The sequence below is a fragment of the Heterocephalus glaber genome, unplaced genomic scaffold (genome assembly GCF_053883595.1).
Source record: "Heterocephalus glaber isolate CG9 unplaced genomic scaffold, H.glaber_assembly_v1.0 deba00001600, whole genome shotgun sequence".
NCBI lineage: Eukaryota > Metazoa > Chordata > Mammalia > Rodentia > Bathyergidae > Heterocephalus > Heterocephalus glaber.
In genome coordinates, this window is record NW_028258372.1 from 5117314 (window position 1) to 5135989 (window position 18676).

Here is an 18676-nt window from a genome sequence, read left to right on the forward strand (position 1 = left end):
CCTTTCCTTGTCTGCAGGCTTTTGGCACATGAAATCTAACATGACAGGGCACAGCCTTGGGTTAAAGTTTAATGGAACTCTTGTTTCTATTTTCCCACTGTGACAGCCCAGAAGGGGATAATACATACCACTAACCCTTCTCTTGTACATTTCCTTAAGAAAGACACTCAACAGAAATCTGCAGGAACTACTATACTTGTACATAGGGGTCAACTTATTTTACAGTGTAAGTAAATCCACAAATCCAACCAGCACAAGAGTAGAGTGTATCATGATATACAGAACTCTGCCTTTAGGACAGGCACTGCCCTCACAGTAGAAGGGAATACTTCATGTCAGTGACTTAACACAGTCCCTTACCCAGGAACTGCCCTTGGACAAAGGGAGCTACTTCACCCAAGCAACTGCACATACTATCTGGTTACTGGGAGTACAAAGTTCTGGACACCCAGCTCAATTTAGGATAACTCAAAGGGCCACCCTAGCTCTCTGGCTCCTCTTGGGATTGGCCACACTGCATTTTAACTAGAGACATTGCTGAAAACATCCTCCAATACACTTCTTGAATGCAAGTTTCCACCTCAGACTATTTTGGAGGAAACTGACCCAAATCAGCTCAGTCAGCTTTAAAAAGAAGCCATAAAATTGGCAAGTTTTATCTATTTTGTTAGTCTTTAATGGTTCAATTAAAGGAATCTGCTGTTTTGTTGTTCTCTATGGCAGATCTCGCCACATGTCATGAAGTTTGATTAGACTATTCTTTTGAGTGTTTGAGTTTACAACTCTTGAGGTAGCTCTGTAAGGAGATTTAGCAACCAGGACATAACATATATTGGAACAACTGACTTTGCAACTGAATAATATCCTACAAATAAACAGATTCTTTTCTGTTGCCCCACTGTTCCCAAGAGAGGCACCCTTCTATGGAAGTTATGATCCTCTTGCCTTAGCCTCCCAAGCACCATGCTGGGCTTGTGTGTGGAAGTTACTTGCAAAACAGAGAAGATGAGGGCTGGGGATTTAGCTCAGTAGTTTCACTGCCTGCTGCGCAAGTGCAAGGACCTGAGTTCAATCCCCAGTACCAAAAAAAAAAAACAAAGAAGATGAATCTCAGGAGCAGTATGGCCTAGAGATGCCATGTTTCTCTTATTTTGAGTTTGAACATGCTTGTGACTGGCACCCAAATGAAGAGAAGCTATGAGCCAAATGCTAACAAGTGAACATATCTACACTAGTTCCTAAAGGGCCTATCCAGCTTGTGTCTCTATCGCACATTATACAGAAGACAGAAGAGCCCCGAGACTGCCCCACCTCATACATCTTCTAACAGTCCTTAACACAGCCTTAGAGGGTTACCTGGGAAATGAGGTATGATTTCACCATCTAACTTGTAGGCAACACCAACTTTGATTTCTATAAACATGTCCAAAATATCCAGCTTGGTAAGCGCCAACCTAATTTTGGAAGAAAAGGCAATGTTATAAACAAACTCTTAAAAGTTGTAATATTTAAGTTGACTGATGAGGACTAAAGGAAAATTCATGCAAAGCTCAAAGTTCCAAAGCAATTCTGAAAACTGTTAGGAATGTATTTTAAAGTGTGCCACACATAAAACAATAGAGAACAATAAATTGATATATATATTCTTCCTAATATGCCACTGAGTTATTTCTAGTGATCACAGCAGACTTTCACCAGTACTGGCGGCCCTGTACACTCTCACTCAGCTCTGCTGACTAATCAACATGCACTGGTGGCGGGGTTGCCTGGAGTTAGGGAGCACTCTGTGGCCACGGGACACAGCACAGTGCACTGCTGCACACGGACGATCACACACATGCCATCAGCCCTCAAGTTTCCACTCTGGTTACATCACCTCCACCCTTCTGGTCAGAAACTGCCAAAGAGTAAGGAAACCATATCAAAGGGCTCTTCATGGTACATCAAAATTTCCTGATAAACTGATTGGATAACAGGTTTTTAAGGGGAAATCTGTGGAAATTAGATAAAACACTAGGTTTGGGATTCTTGTTCACAAATTATTCTTTTATCCCTTATTCTGTTATTTTCTAGGAACACACACTAATATGGACATAGACACATTCTGTATATATGCTGATGACTTTTAATGAGCATCTTCAGTGAGCCAGACTGTGCTATACGTTCTCACTGCACTTCTCACCTAATCTTTAAACACCACGACATATGCAACAATACTATTAGTGATTCTACAGATGATAAAACTGAGGTGCTACCAGTCACACAAGCATAATGAATTGATCCGAGATTTGAATCCAAGATGTAAGACTTTAAACCTATGCACTAAATCACTATGCTGTATTCCCGCCCTTCTCCATACACACATTGTACTTATTCTATCTACTTAGCTACCTATCCATTCATCTCCCTCCCTGCCTACTTATCTTGCCTCTTTTTTTTATACATGAGACTACCATAATTCATTTCCACCAACCTTGGACATGTAGGCACCTCTTTTGTATTCCCTCCCCCTTTATCTTGTTCCACTTCTACCTAGAACTACAATTTCCATTTGAAGACTAAAGAACTATATTTTTCTATTAGAATGAAATATTTCTATTTTTCTACTCCAAATTTGCATTCCACAAAATCAAACCTGTGGTCATAAATTGTCCTATTGCTTCCTGAAATAAATGTTTCTACAGAATACTCACGCAGTAAATCCATTAATCATATGAGCATATCGGAGTAAAACAAGATCCAGCCAGCCACATCTCCTTTTCCTTCCAGTAGTTACACCATATTCTCTACCCCTTGTTTGTAATAATTCTCCAATTTCCTGGAGAACAAAAAATAGATCTTATGAATTAGACTAGCAATGATGTAAATTTAATGGAATTTTACTAGAAATCATATCAGGCAAAGTCTCTTTGCAATAAACATCTTCCAGAAAATAAGTGGAAAGCAGAATTCCACAGATGACAAATTTTACCTAAGAAAGGCATTATTTGGAATAGATCCACTTTTGGTTTCATTTTTTACCCCCATATTTTTTACAATGTTGTATACAGCCAACTTCCTAACATGTAAGCTGACACAAAAACAACTAAGTACTATCTATTAAAAACAAGTCATTAATAAGTATTTATTAATACACACAAATCCAGACAATTGTTCCAAGAACAACTACAATTTGATGTCTTCCCTGAAAACAGTAAGGCCAACACATCTAATGATCCTTGCAAAAAAGGTACAAGGGATAAGAATTCAGTGGTGGTGGTGGAGGGGGGGGAGACACATGAATTTTTCTTTCTACATTTTTGGAATTGGATTTACTAAGAAATAGGCTTACATTGTCTTGCTCTGTGGGAAAGGCACCAATACCAACTCTAGTAGTATACGCTTTCACAACTCCATATACTTCTCCAACATTTTGAGGGGGCATACCCAAACCTGTACAGACACCCCCAACAGTACAGTTCGAAGAGGTTACAAAAGGGTAAGTCCCTAAAAACAGAAAAAATTATTACGATATGCTCAGGTCCATATGCACTTTAAAACAGAATTACCATTAAAATTCTGCATTTAAGTATTTTCTTATTATCTGATAAACTTCACAACTGTCACTGCCCTCTTTCAAAGCCTCAATACTTTATGCTTGGTTCTGTGTCTGTAATGAGATTAAAATATAGGCATGAGAAGAAACCTATCTACATATTTTGGGTCTCTTGTTAGTTTAAAACAAATGACTCCATGATATGAGCATTTGAGGTGCATCAGCAATCTGGACAGACAGCAGCACACTAATAATTTGCTTTGTGGTGTTCAGTATTTCCCTAGCTTTTGATCTCCATGCAGGGAATAACCCCCAAATTACAAGTTATTAAGAGTGTTTTCTTTCTCCCTTTCATTCGTAACTATCCACTCTGCTAATTAGACACTGCTTTCTTTCCAGATTGGGTAGGCATATTATGGCATCAGAATACAGTATATATACACTATATAAAAAATGCACTCTCATTAATTAGCTGGAACCAGACTCAGTGAAATGTTCACAAGCAGACATTAAGCATGAGAGATTCTGCTTAGCGGCAACCACCAACAGATGAACAGGTCAGGTCAGTAGTTTGAAGAAGTTAAGCATTAACCTTTTGAAGATGGAAGAAATACTCTGAATTAACCCAGAAAGTCTCATGCCCAGGTGTAAACAGGTTTTCATAGCCTTAGCATATGTATGTTTAACAATAATGTAGATATTTTTAAAGGTTGATTTAAAGATGAAAATTCATCTAATAGAATTCATCTTCTCATCTTGTAGTTCCAGCCAAATGAGGTGTGTGATTAAATCATGAACTAAATAACAAAATCTGTAACTTATAGGACCCCTCCCAGCCCCCTGAACTCAAAATGATTTCCTTTTTTCACAGAAGTACAAAACTTCTCACCCTGGTTTGTACGATAGTCCTTTAAAAAAAACCAGGCATGACAAACTTCCATCATTCCAGAATATACAAGCTAAAAATCTCTTTAATGCTAACATTAATTATGTATGTCTTAAGTACTTTGGGCCCAGTCTAGCTCCCTGTGAATCATATCTCACTTACCAAAATCAATATCTAATAATGCTGCATTTGCACCTTCTACCAAGATTTTCTTTGGTGGTCCATGTAGAGCCTCATATAGGAAATAAACTCCATCTCTCACCATTGGCTTAATCCTTTCCATATAACCCTATGCACAAAGACAAAAACCAATGTCCATGTATACTAACACACTGATAATAAAACCAACACAAGCATAAGTTATCTGACTTCACGGCAGTAAAAACTGACAAATGCAATGCAAAGTAAGAAGAGGGTTGGTGACTGTGTTTATCCTGCTATTTCAACATTTAGATTAGCTTTGGTCTCTCATGCTGATTCTCTAGAGCCAGAAAAGACACCAGATCAAGCACATTAGAGATCTAAGTGCTGGAGGTATAGCTCAGTGGCACAGCAAGTACGTAGCATGCTCATGGTGCTGGGTTCCACTTGCAGCACAGGGCATGTGTGTGTGTATGTGCGCGCGCACACACACGTGAAGAAATTCAAAAGTTCTATATCAACCTCACTGCAAATAATGGTAACAATCTCCCAATCAGCAAAGTATTATTTCATACACAGGATTTCAAGAAAATGACTTGGCTATATTACCTGCTGCTATTAAAATTTGTGAGGTATGTGGAAAGCTACATTTATAAAACATGTAACCAAGAATTTTGAAATTTATATCAGAGTGATTATCAAAATTTGGTGAGGGCCACAAGTTACACTGTCAGGCATGCAAGTTTCAGTGATTGATTGCTATTATTCTTTTTCTTTGTATTCCACTGCTATAAAGTATCTCCATAGCATTACTAGTTGATAACACCAAATATTATTTTACATGCGAGCTTTATAAAATTTTTTCAAATATGTTTATTTATGGGGCAGGGATTTAGCTCAGTGGTTCCAGCACCTGCCTTGCAAGCGCAAGGTCCTGAGTTCGATCCCTGGTACCAAAAAAACCCCAAACAAACAAAATACGTTTACTTATTTATTTATTTTTTTGGTACCGGGGATCAAACTTGGGACCTTGTGCTTTTGAGGCAGATGCAGGAATCACTAAGCTAAATCCCTGGCCCTTTTCAAATATACTTAAAGTGTTAAAATACTACTTAACTTTAGAATTCAAGCTAAAATGTACCGTAAATAAGAACACGCCCTAAGATAGTGATGGTGAACCTTTCAGAGCTGTCAATGATAAGAAACAGCCTGCTGCAGCACAGCACGCATGCCATAGGTTTGCCACCACTGCCCTAATGCCTATAGTGTAACTGCAATAATACCTTGTTTCAACAACAAAAACTAGGAATGGTAATTCTGAGATCTACTCATAGAAAAAGGTAGCTATTCTAAGCCACAATCAATGCACTGAAATACAAACACCTAATATTTAGAATGTTCCCTGGAAGTCACTTTATTTTTTAAAACGTTTTTGGATAGATCTACGGGTTACAACTACTCTAGGATGCCATATGGTTTGCAGACTCCTATTTGGTTCTGGAGATGGTACTGATACTTGTTTAAAGATGGGAAATACTAATCAGATAAACGGGCAACAGTATGAAATCCACCAATGGCCATGGGGATGCAGGGTGGAGACGGTGGGAACCCTCACTGCTTACTAGCTGGGCACCACTGACACCTACACTGCCAACTGGGGGCCTCAGCTTTGGCCAACTGCCTTATTCATCTCAGGAGTACAGAGCATGGAAAGCATTCACTCTATGGCTGTCAATCCTAAATGGGCTGGCTAGCTTTAGAGGTTACTACATCTCACTCATCCCCTTTGCTGATCTATGTACTCCAATTGTTATGAGTGGCTTTTGTATAATGCAAATGTTATCATTGCTCAAAATTATCCAATAGCCTTTCATTATCTCCAGGATAAAAGCTAAATTCCCTAGCATATAAGACCTATGATCTGGCCCCTACTTTAATTTTACCTTCACTTACTACTCCTGTTCCCCACCCAATATTTTGTCTAAAATGTTGACTATACAAAGTCATTCAAACATGCTATGTCCAGGACAAACTGGTACATTTCCTTTACCACTTCTTACACAAAACTGGAATGAATGAAAGATCTACATGCCAACTTGGCAAACAAGAGTTAAAAAGAACTTAAAGAGGTCAGAAAACATTACCTTGAGTTTTTGTAATTCACCTTCAATGTCTATTTCCAAAGTAGGGTATATAGATTTGTACTGCTTAGCTAGAACTTTGAACCTGAGAAATACAAATTAAGACATTAGCTCTCTTTAAAAATATTCAAGTATCATTATTCATTTCAAATAATATCTGTAGACTATAAGTAGTTCTCTTTTTTTGGTACCAGGGATCGAACTGGGGACTGTGCGCTTGCAAGGCAGGCAACGGCACCACTGAGCTAATTCCCCAGCCCTGCTACAAATAGTTCTAATGGCAAATTAATTCTAAAACTGAAGTTACTTTTTGAGAAAGAAAATTTAATAAAGGAGATCCGCCATATGAATAAGATACACTTAAAACATTTTTTCAAGTTTGAGACTAACAATGTGATTAAGGTGATGTGTTATAGGGAGGGAGAAAGGATAGAATGATGGAACTTTATAAACATGGAAGACTTAAATCTGAATTAATTTTATTACATAATGTAAAACACCAAAGGAAATGGTCTCAATGATGCTTGTACAAGAAAGTGGTAGACATTAGCAATGTGTCTCTAAGATACTTCAGTGGAGGTATCTTGCCATTCCAAACAAATTAGCTGTTGGTAAAAAAGAGACAGACCAGATCATTATAGTCTTGATGTGACTTGTTAAATACGACTAGTCCCCAACCCTGAGTCACTGTACAGCTTTTGACAATTACAGTTAGACGTGGTGCTGTACACCTGTAATCCCAGCTATTAGGGAAGCTGAAGCAGGAAGAAGTTCCAGGCCAGCCTGGCCAACTTGTTGAGATCCTGTATTACAATAAAAAGTAAAAAGAGATAGGGATGTAGCTCAGTGGCAGTGTCCCTGGGGTCAATCCCCAGTACCAAAGGAAAATAAGAGAACCTACAACATAGTGACTACACCAAGTACTGCCACACCCCCTAGAACTATTCTATTTGTCAGGAAACCATCCCATGCTCCAGTTCTCAAATATAATTCTGACTTCATCTTCTTGGAATACTAGTGTTATTTTCATGTTATTTTTAATGATGTGAATCTGAAAATGAGGGTGAATTAGAATGAAATAAAAGCAACTTTAGTATTCCAGACAAGAATAATAAGCCAAGCATCACTATTTAACTAGAATACTGGATATACCATTTTGTACTCTGGGGTTTAAAAATTATAAAGATCCGTTTGTTCTTTCAATTTGGGAACACAAAAGTTAGTTACCTCTCAGAGAAGCCATCAAAGTCAGAAACAAGATCACACATCCGAAGTCCACTTCGAGCAGCTTTGGAAGAATAAACTGGGCCAATACCCTTTTTTGTGGTACCCAAGCTTAAATTTAAAAAAAAATCAAACAAATTATCACAAAGAACAAAGTTATATATAACTATTTCTATTTATGTTATTTCCTGTTAAGTCCATTTTCATAATCCTAATGATTTTCTCAACATCTACACAGGATATTTTAATACTTATAGCCTAGAATTTAAGTATGAAGATCTAGATATGCTTAGTATAGTATCAGGAAAAAAAAAACTTACTTTTTTCCTGCTTGTTCTTGTCTCTGTTGTTCTTGGATACCATCAGCTGCTTGATGAAAATCAAATACTGAGGGGAAGAAAAACAAAATCATAGTTGTTGTTAAACAAAGAAAATATCCAAGAACAAAACATTTCTTATTTCAAACTACTAAAGTCACGAGTCCCTTCAGCCTCATTATGACAAATTACAAATACATTTTTAAAAGTGATAATGGTGGGCCGGGGATTTAACTCAGTGGTTCCATCACCTGCCTTGCAAGCACAAGGACCCGAGTTCGATCCCCGGTCCCCAAAAAAAGTGATAATGGTAGCAGTAAGGACCACAATGCCAACTGGCACATTAATACAAAAATATCCTAATCTTCCACTCTGCTTTATTACAATCTACAGTACTATAAAACTGAGTCATTGAGAGGTTAATTCTATAACACCATACCCTAAAATTATACAAAGCTCATTTTACAAAATTTCCTTCTGACTTCAAGTTCTGGACTCCAGCAATCTAGTGATCATTTTGACACTTTCTTCTTCCTCACTAGTCCCATGCATTTACCATCTCTCACCAAAACTACACCTTACCGTGTGTATTTCTTTCACTCGTGGACATTTCTAATCCAAATTCTTTAGTGCACCCAGAAACCATCTTTCTAAGACATGCATATAATGCCATTACTCCTATGCTCTTTAAAACTCAAGGGCTTTCTACTACTCTAAAGAAAAAAAGAAAACTCTTTTATGTATGACGTCTTTGTAGTGAACTTTGATCTCACACTGTGCTCTGTCTTTGTAGTGAACTTTGATCTCACACTGTGCTCTGCCCTCTGCTAACACTGGCACTCTTTGCTGTCCTTGAAAAGGTGTATGCTTCTCCTGCACAGAATTTACCACTTACACGTACCACATACCTGCACACTCAATTCATTTTCTACCCCCTCCATACCCCCCCCCGAGAATTAGGACAAAATCAATTTATCTTAATACTTAATTTCCTGTGCCAACAAGTTCTCGCAAATATTCACTGACTCAAACAATAGCTAGCTTATCAATGAGGTAGGCCAAGAATTCTAACCAAAGTTTTTGGGTAATGTTTTATTTTTTAAACATCTTATGGGAACATAATTTATAGATCATAAAACTTATCCACCTTTCGTGCACAATTCAATACCACCCACGGACTAAGCCTGGCACCTGAAACCATTTCCATACCCTCCCTAGTTTGCTCCTTTTGAGATACTACGGAAACTGTGCAGCAATCTCCTCCCATGCTTGACAGGATAACCACGACAGCTCTGGGCAACCAACAGATTTCTCTCAGGAGGACAGGTGCTAAATGTGTATGAGTACTGTATGATTTTAAATCATCTAATCAGTATTTGTTTCAATACTACAGAAATAGGCAACAACATCCTTAAAATTACACCACTATATTGTACACCGAGAGATAGCTACAAGAATGTTCAGAGTATATTTGTAATAGCCCAATACGAAAACCAACTCAAATTTTTATCATGGTACAATGGACAAATTGTGGTATATTTATATAATGGGGTACTATATAGCTACGAAAAAAGGAAATCCCTTTAACACTAAAGATGAATCTTACAGACAGAATGTTTAGTGGCAGACAGACCAAAAAAATAAATAAAAGACTGCATAATGCTTAATTTTATATAAAGTTCAAAAACAGACAAAACTAATCCATGATGAAAGAAACAAAAATAGTGGTTACCTTGATGAAAGGCAGCAGATAATAAGTAAGAAAAACAGAGTAGCTTTTTAGGGCACAAGTAGGGCTCTATATTTTAAGAAAGATGGTGATTAAATGGATAAATATGTGGTTTTTTGATGCACATACATGCACTTTGATGTATTACAGCGTACTTTAAAATATTAACATTTCTAATACATGGATTCTAGACTTTGGGGGAGGGGGGGTCAGAATTGTTCTTAAGAATTGTTTCACTGGGCCGGGGATTTAGCTCAGTGATGCCGCTGCCTGCCTTGCAAGCGCAAGGTCCTGAGTTCGATCCCCAGTACCAAAAAAAAAAAAGAACTGTTTCACTTAAATCTGAATTTATGAAATCAGTTATGACAAGGTTAAGATCTTGGAGTACTCTGGTTCTTTTCAATAAAAATTTCCCATTTAAATGTCTTTAATTTCTATTGTCAAAGAACTTTAAAAAAAGTAACTGGCAAGCCACAAATAAATGGTTGATGGAAAGCAGGTGAACCTATTTTCAAGAATTAATCTAGTACTTTCACAAAGCTAATGTTTTCCTAGGCTTCAGGAAGCTATTAGTATAATCACAGTAATTACTTTCTTAAAGCTTCATCATGGCATGGAGCCTTATATCTCTGCAATTACTATTTTGTAAGAACAGTGCTTGTTTGAAGTTGTTTTGAATGTTGCTTCTACTTTCTACAGCTCCAGATATTGGGGGAGAGCCACCTTGGGAATTTGGTCTAATTTTTTAAATTAAAGATAATAGTACATCTTTAGTAGTTATATTAACACCATTTAATTAATTTATTAACGTAGCTAAGTTTGGTTTTCTTTTCTTTTTTTAATTTTGGTGCAAGGGATGCAACCCAAAGCCTTGTGTACACTAAGCATGCGTTGTATTTCTGAGCTACACCCACAGCCCTATGGTTAAGTTTCATTAATTTTGTAATGTATCCCACGTGATCCTCAATGCATGTAACATCTACTTTGCCTGGTTTCTCACACCTCTTAGGCTTTATTAAGAGCCATCTCTCAGTGGAGCCTCCCTGGCCCACTGACACATGCATACATGTGACAGGACACATGCATATTTAAATACTGGATCGGTCATATACATGTTTCTTCATGGTTTATAGTTCCTACTTCTCCTTCCTGGTTATTATCTCTTAAGCAAGTTACTGCTAATTAACAATCATATTGGTTCAGAAATAATAATGGAAGAAAACCTCAAATTTAATGGTGGTAGATGAAATTAATTTTAGAATCTAGTTTGCTTAATGCAAGAGGCTGGTCTGAGTAAAAAGCAGTAATTATTACAGTGTAGGTAGGAAGAATCACTCTAAAGATTTGCCAGGGGGTAAATATACTTTTAAAAGGGTATTAATATGTATAATTAAATGCTCTTTGCATTTTTATATGGCCTATTTTTAAATAACTAAAGATGTCTCACAAAATACTGCTGGTATTCATCTGTTTAGCTAACCCTGTCTTCAGGAACAGGTATATTTCAGACTAGCTTTGCCCAAAGCAGAAAAGAAATACAGTAAGATTTTATGTATTTGGAACTCAACTGTAATCTATCCTCCTCAGGTTTAATAAAACTAAGACAAAATTGCTACATGCTATCATTTTTGATAAATTTGATAGTTATAAATAAATGCAGTGTGTCCTCCTTACCAATGTGAGCTCTGTCAGATATGATAAGCCTTTTTTCCCAGCCTTCTAGACCTAGAGGAAAGAGAAAAGGAATATTTTATGATACCCTCATTACGTTTTTTTAAATCTTAATTTCTTTACACATAAAATGTCTAAAAGTGTTTCTCCTGAAGCAATCACCTTGGTATCTTCTACATAGGAAACATTCTGTTTAACAAGTTTCCTCCTCTGCCCTTCACTCAATATACATTCACACTTTATCCCTCCAAATATTTTGCTCTAAAAAGCTCCAGTCTCACAACAGTCACCTCCACATTAAATACTTCTAGGAATGCAGAAGGAAAATGGTTGGAAAACATTTTTGCTGGACACGGGGGTAGGGAGCTAAAAACCTAGTAGGAGGAAAAAAATTCAAGACAAGGGAGTTAATTTTAGGGATGGCATCTTCCCGAAGACAATTATAAAAAAGGTTGACTAATCAAAAAAAAAATGAAACTTTCTCCACATTGCTGTCATTTCCTACATTTATGCTGAACTGTAATGAAATATTTGTATCTCTCCACAGAACTGAGCAGGGGCTATAAGTTTTCACAGCACACAGCTCTTCACTGAACACATGTTTGGGAAAAAAGAAATGACTAGAGGATGAACAGATGAACGAATTCAAACAGATATTTAAGATAGTACCTTGGTAGGCTTTATATGTTTTAAGGATTAAACTACCAAGCCCTAAACAGTTTCAAGACTAATATTTGTGTATTAAAAATTATTTACTGGGACTAGGGGAATAACTCAGTAGTACAGTGGCTGCCTAGCATGCAAAAGGACCTGGGTCCAATCCCCAGCACCACAAAATATGAAAAATTTAATAAAAAAGAAATAAAATGGGAGTACTACTCAGCCATAAAGAACGAGAAATTAGAGACATTTATAGCTAAATGGATGCATATTGAGGCCATGCTCTTAAGTAAAAGAAAGAGGACACACGTGTAAATACCGAATAGTTTCTCTAGTGTGAGAAACTGAAAGTGTAAATGAAGATTAAAACAATTAAAATGAATAACTGATAATTTGAAATATGAAGAAAAGGCCCAAAGAGGTAGGGGAAGTGGGAGGGGAAGGGGAAAGGAAAGAAGGGAAAGGAAAAATTATGAGAAAAGAAAAAAATGGAAACAAAGGGCAGAGTGGAGGGGGTGAAGGGAGGGCAGGGAAATAAGAACCAAGATACATCGTGTGCAGGTACAAGCACCCAATGATAAATGTAAACATACTGTATACCTAAAATACACCAATAAAAGAATTTAAGAAAAAATAAAAATAAAAATTGTTACCTTTGATAATATTCAATATTCATTTTGAAAGTTTGTTCTTTATAGATTAAGGAGACCCCCCTCGGTAATGTGTTAAAAAGTAAGAAGTAAACCCAGCAGAGTAAGCCACACCCTCTACAGTTCTTTTCCCCCCTTCAGTGCTGGGGACCCCACCTAGGTCCCTCACTCTGAGCTACATTCCTCACCCCTTTTCACTTCTTTCAGGCACAGTCTCACCAACTCTCCCGGGCTGGGCTCAAGCTTGTGATCTCCCTGCCTCAGCTTCCCGGGGTATTGGAATTATGGCCATGTGCCACCATGCCTGGTTTCCAGTTGTTTCTGACATGTGACTATGTATTCTGAAGTTAATTTTCTATTCTAAGGGAAATAATACAAAGAAGCTCATGGAGGTGGACTCAATAGAGTCAGATAGGCCAGAAGGATAAAATAGGGCAAAACGACTTAGAAAGCAGGGACTATAAGATAAATAAAAAGACAAGACAATAAAGCTGGTAATAGACAGGGTTCTGTAAAGTCAGATGTAGTTGTTAAGATGGACTGCTACTTATCTTAGTAATAAACTTTAACGGTAATCAGACTAGTTTAAATTTGAGCTGATCTAAGAGGAAATTATATGAATGATGTTCCTCAGCGGTGTATTATTTAGATTATCAAATTCCCGTAACACCCCAATGAGGTAGCCAAATTGACCAGGAAAGACAGGAAGTAAAGGCTACTTCTTTTAAGGTGAATTGAATGAATACCCTGCCTAAAAGAAGCATTTCCCTCAGCTGGAAGGAAACTATCCCCTTTTATCCAAGTAGCACCAACCAAGGGTGAGCTCTTGATCTGGGAAGCGCTGGCAATGAGCAACTCGTGAATTTCCTACATTTGTGAACACATAGCAATTTTATACCTTAGCATAAAGTTTTCAAGCGGTCAATGCATTTTTTAAAAAATCAGGATCTACAGCAGGGTCTTTCTGTTTTGTTCTGATTATAACGAATAAAATTCAGTAAGTAATATTAAAATTTTTGCCTTACAATAACTTTAAATTTGAAAGTATAAGACAAAAGTGTTAAGTTGTCGATATGGTATCCTAAAACATTCTACAAAAAATAACAGTTGGACTCATTCTTTCATACCTTTTCCTTTTTGAACATTTTTTTCTGCTTCTTCAAACAATCCAGGTAGGTGAATTACCACACCATTTCCTAAAAGAAAACAAACAATCCCCCACCTTAAACATCTGTAATTGTAATGTAGGTATGAATATATTTATTAAAATATACACATCTATAATAACCTTTTATCTAGAAGAATAGAATATTTAGGACATTCTGCTTTATCAAGTATTTACGACAAAAATGAATGTAAGTTTTAAGTATTTGTTTAACATAAATAAGAATAGAATATATAGGATATAAAACAAAATTACACTCCAAATAATTTCTGGGAAACAACTATACAGTTTGGGTCACAACAGACTACATCAATGTCATTCAAATTGGGGAATCATTTATTGGTGGTTATAAAATCAATTTAGTTGGTGATTGGCACTTTTAAAAATCAGAAGTAGAAGAGAAAATATTATATCACATTGTTTGTTTTAAGGGTTCAGAACCAAATCTTTCTTATGGTGAGCCACAATTAAACATACAGTATTTGGAAAACTAATTCGATCATCTAATACTTCTTTATACAACTAGATCAATGAACCATATGGTTAGTGAGAAATGAAATCAGTTTTGATAATGAAAAATAAACACTATTATTAATCCCCAAGCAGTTCAACTGAAATACTTACCAATGAATGCAGTAACATTTGGATTAATTATTCCACTGGGTAGAAGATGAAAATCATATTCCACAGAATCTACAACAACTGTATGGCCAGCATTATTTCCGCCCTGAAATACAAGACAGGGAAAAACTGAACATGACAATAAGTATGAAAAATAACATATCTCCTCCCAAAGTAAATCAATAAAAGTTTCTCCTAAAATATCAATATAACTTAATGAAGTCCAACTATTTGCCATGTGTACTGATGAATTAAAGGCTTTATAATAGTTTGGTTTTTCCTTTGTACTATAGTACACTTCAATGACTACTCTAAATGGATCTAGAAATTGGTGAATTCAGGTTTTTGGAAGACAATTATATTCTTTTTTAAAAGAATCAAGTGAAAACATACAGAAAACAGTCTGGCTTTGGCATTATGTATGTGTACCCATCCATTTAATTATCCATGATACTTTAGCTATACAAAACATCTCAAAGAAAAAGGTAATCCATACAATTAGCCTAACTTGATGCAAATATTCATAAATTTCCTTTTGTTCCTAGGGCATGTCAAGCAACTTTGTGATCTGAAATTTGTATTCTTTCATGGGCCGAATTAGGATGTCTCCCAAGTAACTCCCCCAAATATTAGCTATCCAAAGACATTTATAAATCAGCCTTGTGCACTTACTTAAGAGACAGATTGCTAAAACCTGCCCATCTCTGGATAAGGAAAGTCACTGGGTCAAGGACCCTATAATGGTCAGAATCACACTACAAAGCCATGGAAAATTTTCTACTCTATAAAATTTACTCCTACCTAGTCAATAAAAAGTAAAATAATAAATTACATAAATAAGGTACAAAGAAGACAATTATTAAATGTCCGTGTAATTTTTCCAACTTTTAAAAAGCGTGGATGAAAGCACAAATCAATTGATTATATATGTTTTGTTTTTTGGGGTAATGGGGATCGAACGCAGGACCTTGTGCTTGCAAGGCAGGCACGGTGCCACTAAGATAAATCCCTGGCCCTTGATTATATATGTTTAAACTTCATAATTTTAACAAACATAAAAAATTAAGACACAACAAATAAGAACATTTAACATTGTTGCGTGACATTAGGAAAATATAAAATAAAACTATACCTCCTGAGAATGATTAATTTATCTTGATTAAAAGACTGCTTTTGACAAAATAAATGTTATTTACTTTTTACACTCTTCACCAATCATGAATTCACATAAATGCAAGAACACTAGATCTTGTTTAAAAAGCTTCAAAAAGTAGTAAATACTTATTTCACCGTTTTTCACAGCATAAATAACTCCTGCTTGAAGGCTAATACTTTTAATGTCATATACTTAGGAAAAAAAGACTTAATAGCAGTGGTCACTTTGACAGCCACCAGATGACAGGTGGAAGCAGGACACAGAAGACAGATGCACGAGTTCTAAGCAATAAGTCCTTCACAGGACACCAACAAGCAAACAGGTAACACACATGCTTATATTTTTTTACTATTTCATTTTTTTAAATTTTAGTTTATTAGTACATACGTGTAGCATATAATATTTACACTTCTTGAGGGAAATTCATTACTATTTAAATTGTAAATTAGTTTAAGTCCTGGCTGGAAAAGTTCAGCTGTAAAAAACTAGAACTCATACTTAAGAGGCAAAGCTTGCTCACTCAACCATTGTTTTTCAACAACCAATGTCACATTAAGAATGATTATATGGTTCAAATATCATCTAAACTGTCTAGCTGAATATGAAAATAGTGTTGAATATAACCCCAGAATAACCCAAGATTATCTTATTAAAGACTGAGGAGAGAAAAGTAAGTATTTGTGCTTTGTGTGGGAGATGGGGTAGGAAAACTTCATCTCGAACAGAGATGGGTTCTGAGGTGAACTGAGAAGGAACTACATATAAGGAGTTTCTTGATGAGGCAATCTACATAAATGTAAGTTTTAGTACACTGTCATATTTCTGAAATGCAACATATGAAGCTCCAAATTTAAAGGGCCTTTTTAAATGCTAGGCTAAAATACAGATTGTGTGGTACATGCCGCATCCCCCTTGGGAGCTCAGGCAACTGTCCTCAAAGATGATACTGGTCCAAGGAGTGTTCACATTCTTTAGCAGATAAGAGTAAGAGTTTCAAACAGGAGCACAGTGCTGACCACAACCGCACCCCCACTTACAAACCACAGGGACAGATGGAGCCGCCGGACAACAGGACACTCTGCACCATGTGCCCGGATGACCAACAGCAAGGACATGTTTATTTAATCATGTCAATGATTCTCATAAGTAGCACTAAGGCCAGACTGTACTAAATAAAATGATGGGAGAGAGTTTTCTTTTTCTAATTTTCATGGAGCTGTACTGTTCTCTTAGCCCAAATTTCACCCAAACCAGACCTGGTAAATTATATCCCCAAAAGCACTAGTCACATACAGTATTCATAGTAACAGTTACATGTAACTACCTCTTACTGCTTTTCTAAGTCCCTGTAATGCTCTGGTCCTAGTCACTCATGTTCCAAATAAAAATACTTTTAATTATCATAACTATATGATATGTTACTTAACTAAAAAATAGATAAGTTATACAAAGACCTGTGGAAATGCAATTAAAGGTTATTTTCTGGATCAATATCATAAGGAAAGTATTTAATGATTCTCAGATTCTTAATGATTCTCTTAATTTTTCATCTGAAGTGCCCCTTCCAAGAGAAAACAGTGAAGCACATTACATATATGGGAAGTTTCTTTGGGGAAAAATGTAAGTTTACAATGGCTTATGTGATATTCCTCCAAGAATAAATCAAGTTAATTGTATTAAAACAAAGAACAAGCAAGGGCCAGGGATTTAGCTCAGTGGTTTCAGCGCCTGCCAAGCAAGCGCAAGGTCCAGAGTTCGATCCCCAGTACCAAAAACAAACAAAAAACCAAAGCCAAAAACAAAGAACAAGCCAGGCACAGTGGCACACGGCTGTAATCCCAGCACTTGGGAGGCTAAGGTGAGGGCAAGAGGATAGCAGCGAGAGTAGGAGGAGTCTGGACAGCACAGTGAGACCCTGTCTCAAAAATTAATTAAACAAACACACATAAACAGTGAAGAACACACAACCAAAAATTCAGCTAACTTCCTTTCATTCCACCAATTTGCTTTGACTACTAGTCCCCCCACACTCCTACCCTCCACCCTTACATTGGGGACAGAAGTCAGGGCCTCCCACTTGCTAAGCAAGCACTCAACTGCAGAACTGTATCCTCAGCCCTTCACTACTACTTTCACACTATTACGTATGTATGTGTAAATGCAATTAACATCCCTTAATTTTTATTAATTTTCTTTGGCTACCAGCCACCCACTCCATCCTGCACCCTCATATATACATAGCTAATGTTATATACAATTATAATATATAATTAACCTTTTTGATGACTAGGAAAAAAACGGGTCCCATCATAGAACTATGAAATAAACTGGGACACTAGAAACAAGCAAGCAAATGAAATGGAACTAAAACTCTTCTGAAAACTGAAAAGCAAAGTTTCTGATGTATTCATCCTTTCAACTTTTAGAAAAACACATAGATACAATTAAAATAAAAAACCAATTTAACTCAAATATTTTTCCTTCTACAAGAGAAATAACGAGAGGTCTACAGTGTATAAAACTGCTAAGAGTCTGTTTGTGGGGTATATTATCCTTACTGACTTACATATTTTGAGCCATTCTTGCATCCCTGGGATGAAGCTGCCTCGGTCAGAGCTTATGGTTCTTTTAAGGACTTGTTGAATTCCGTTTGTAGGTATCTTATTGAGGCTTTCTGCATCAATGTTTCTCAAGGACATTGGTCTGTAGTTTTGTTTTTGTTGAGTCCTTATTTCATTTTGGTATCAGTGTAATGCTCACTTCTTGGAATCAGTTTGGAA

The 18676-nt window shown here is 36.5% G+C and overlaps 1 protein-coding gene across 2 annotated transcripts in view; it reads right to left on the minus strand.

Annotated features, from left to right (window-relative positions):
• Adss2 (adenylosuccinate synthase 2) overlaps positions 1-18676 on the minus strand; it is a 149703-nt gene that overhangs the window by 10173 nt on the left and 120854 nt on the right. For both annotated transcript variants that reach the window (XM_087194063.1, XM_004853501.4), the window contains 10 exons: positions 14744-14846; positions 14082-14150; positions 11648-11698; positions 8248-8314; positions 7931-8038; positions 6707-6788; positions 4584-4710; positions 3332-3486; positions 2694-2818; positions 1357-1454 (listed from right to left, as the gene is read on the minus strand). In XM_087194063.1, the coding sequence (XP_087050189.1) occupies positions 1357-1454; positions 2694-2818; positions 3332-3486; positions 4584-4710; positions 6707-6788; positions 7931-8038; positions 8248-8314; positions 11648-11698; positions 14082-14150; positions 14744-14846 (985 nt within the window). The remainder of the gene's footprint in view (positions 1-1356; positions 1455-2693; positions 2819-3331; positions 3487-4583; positions 4711-6706; positions 6789-7930; positions 8039-8247; positions 8315-11647; positions 11699-14081; positions 14151-14743; positions 14847-18676) is intronic.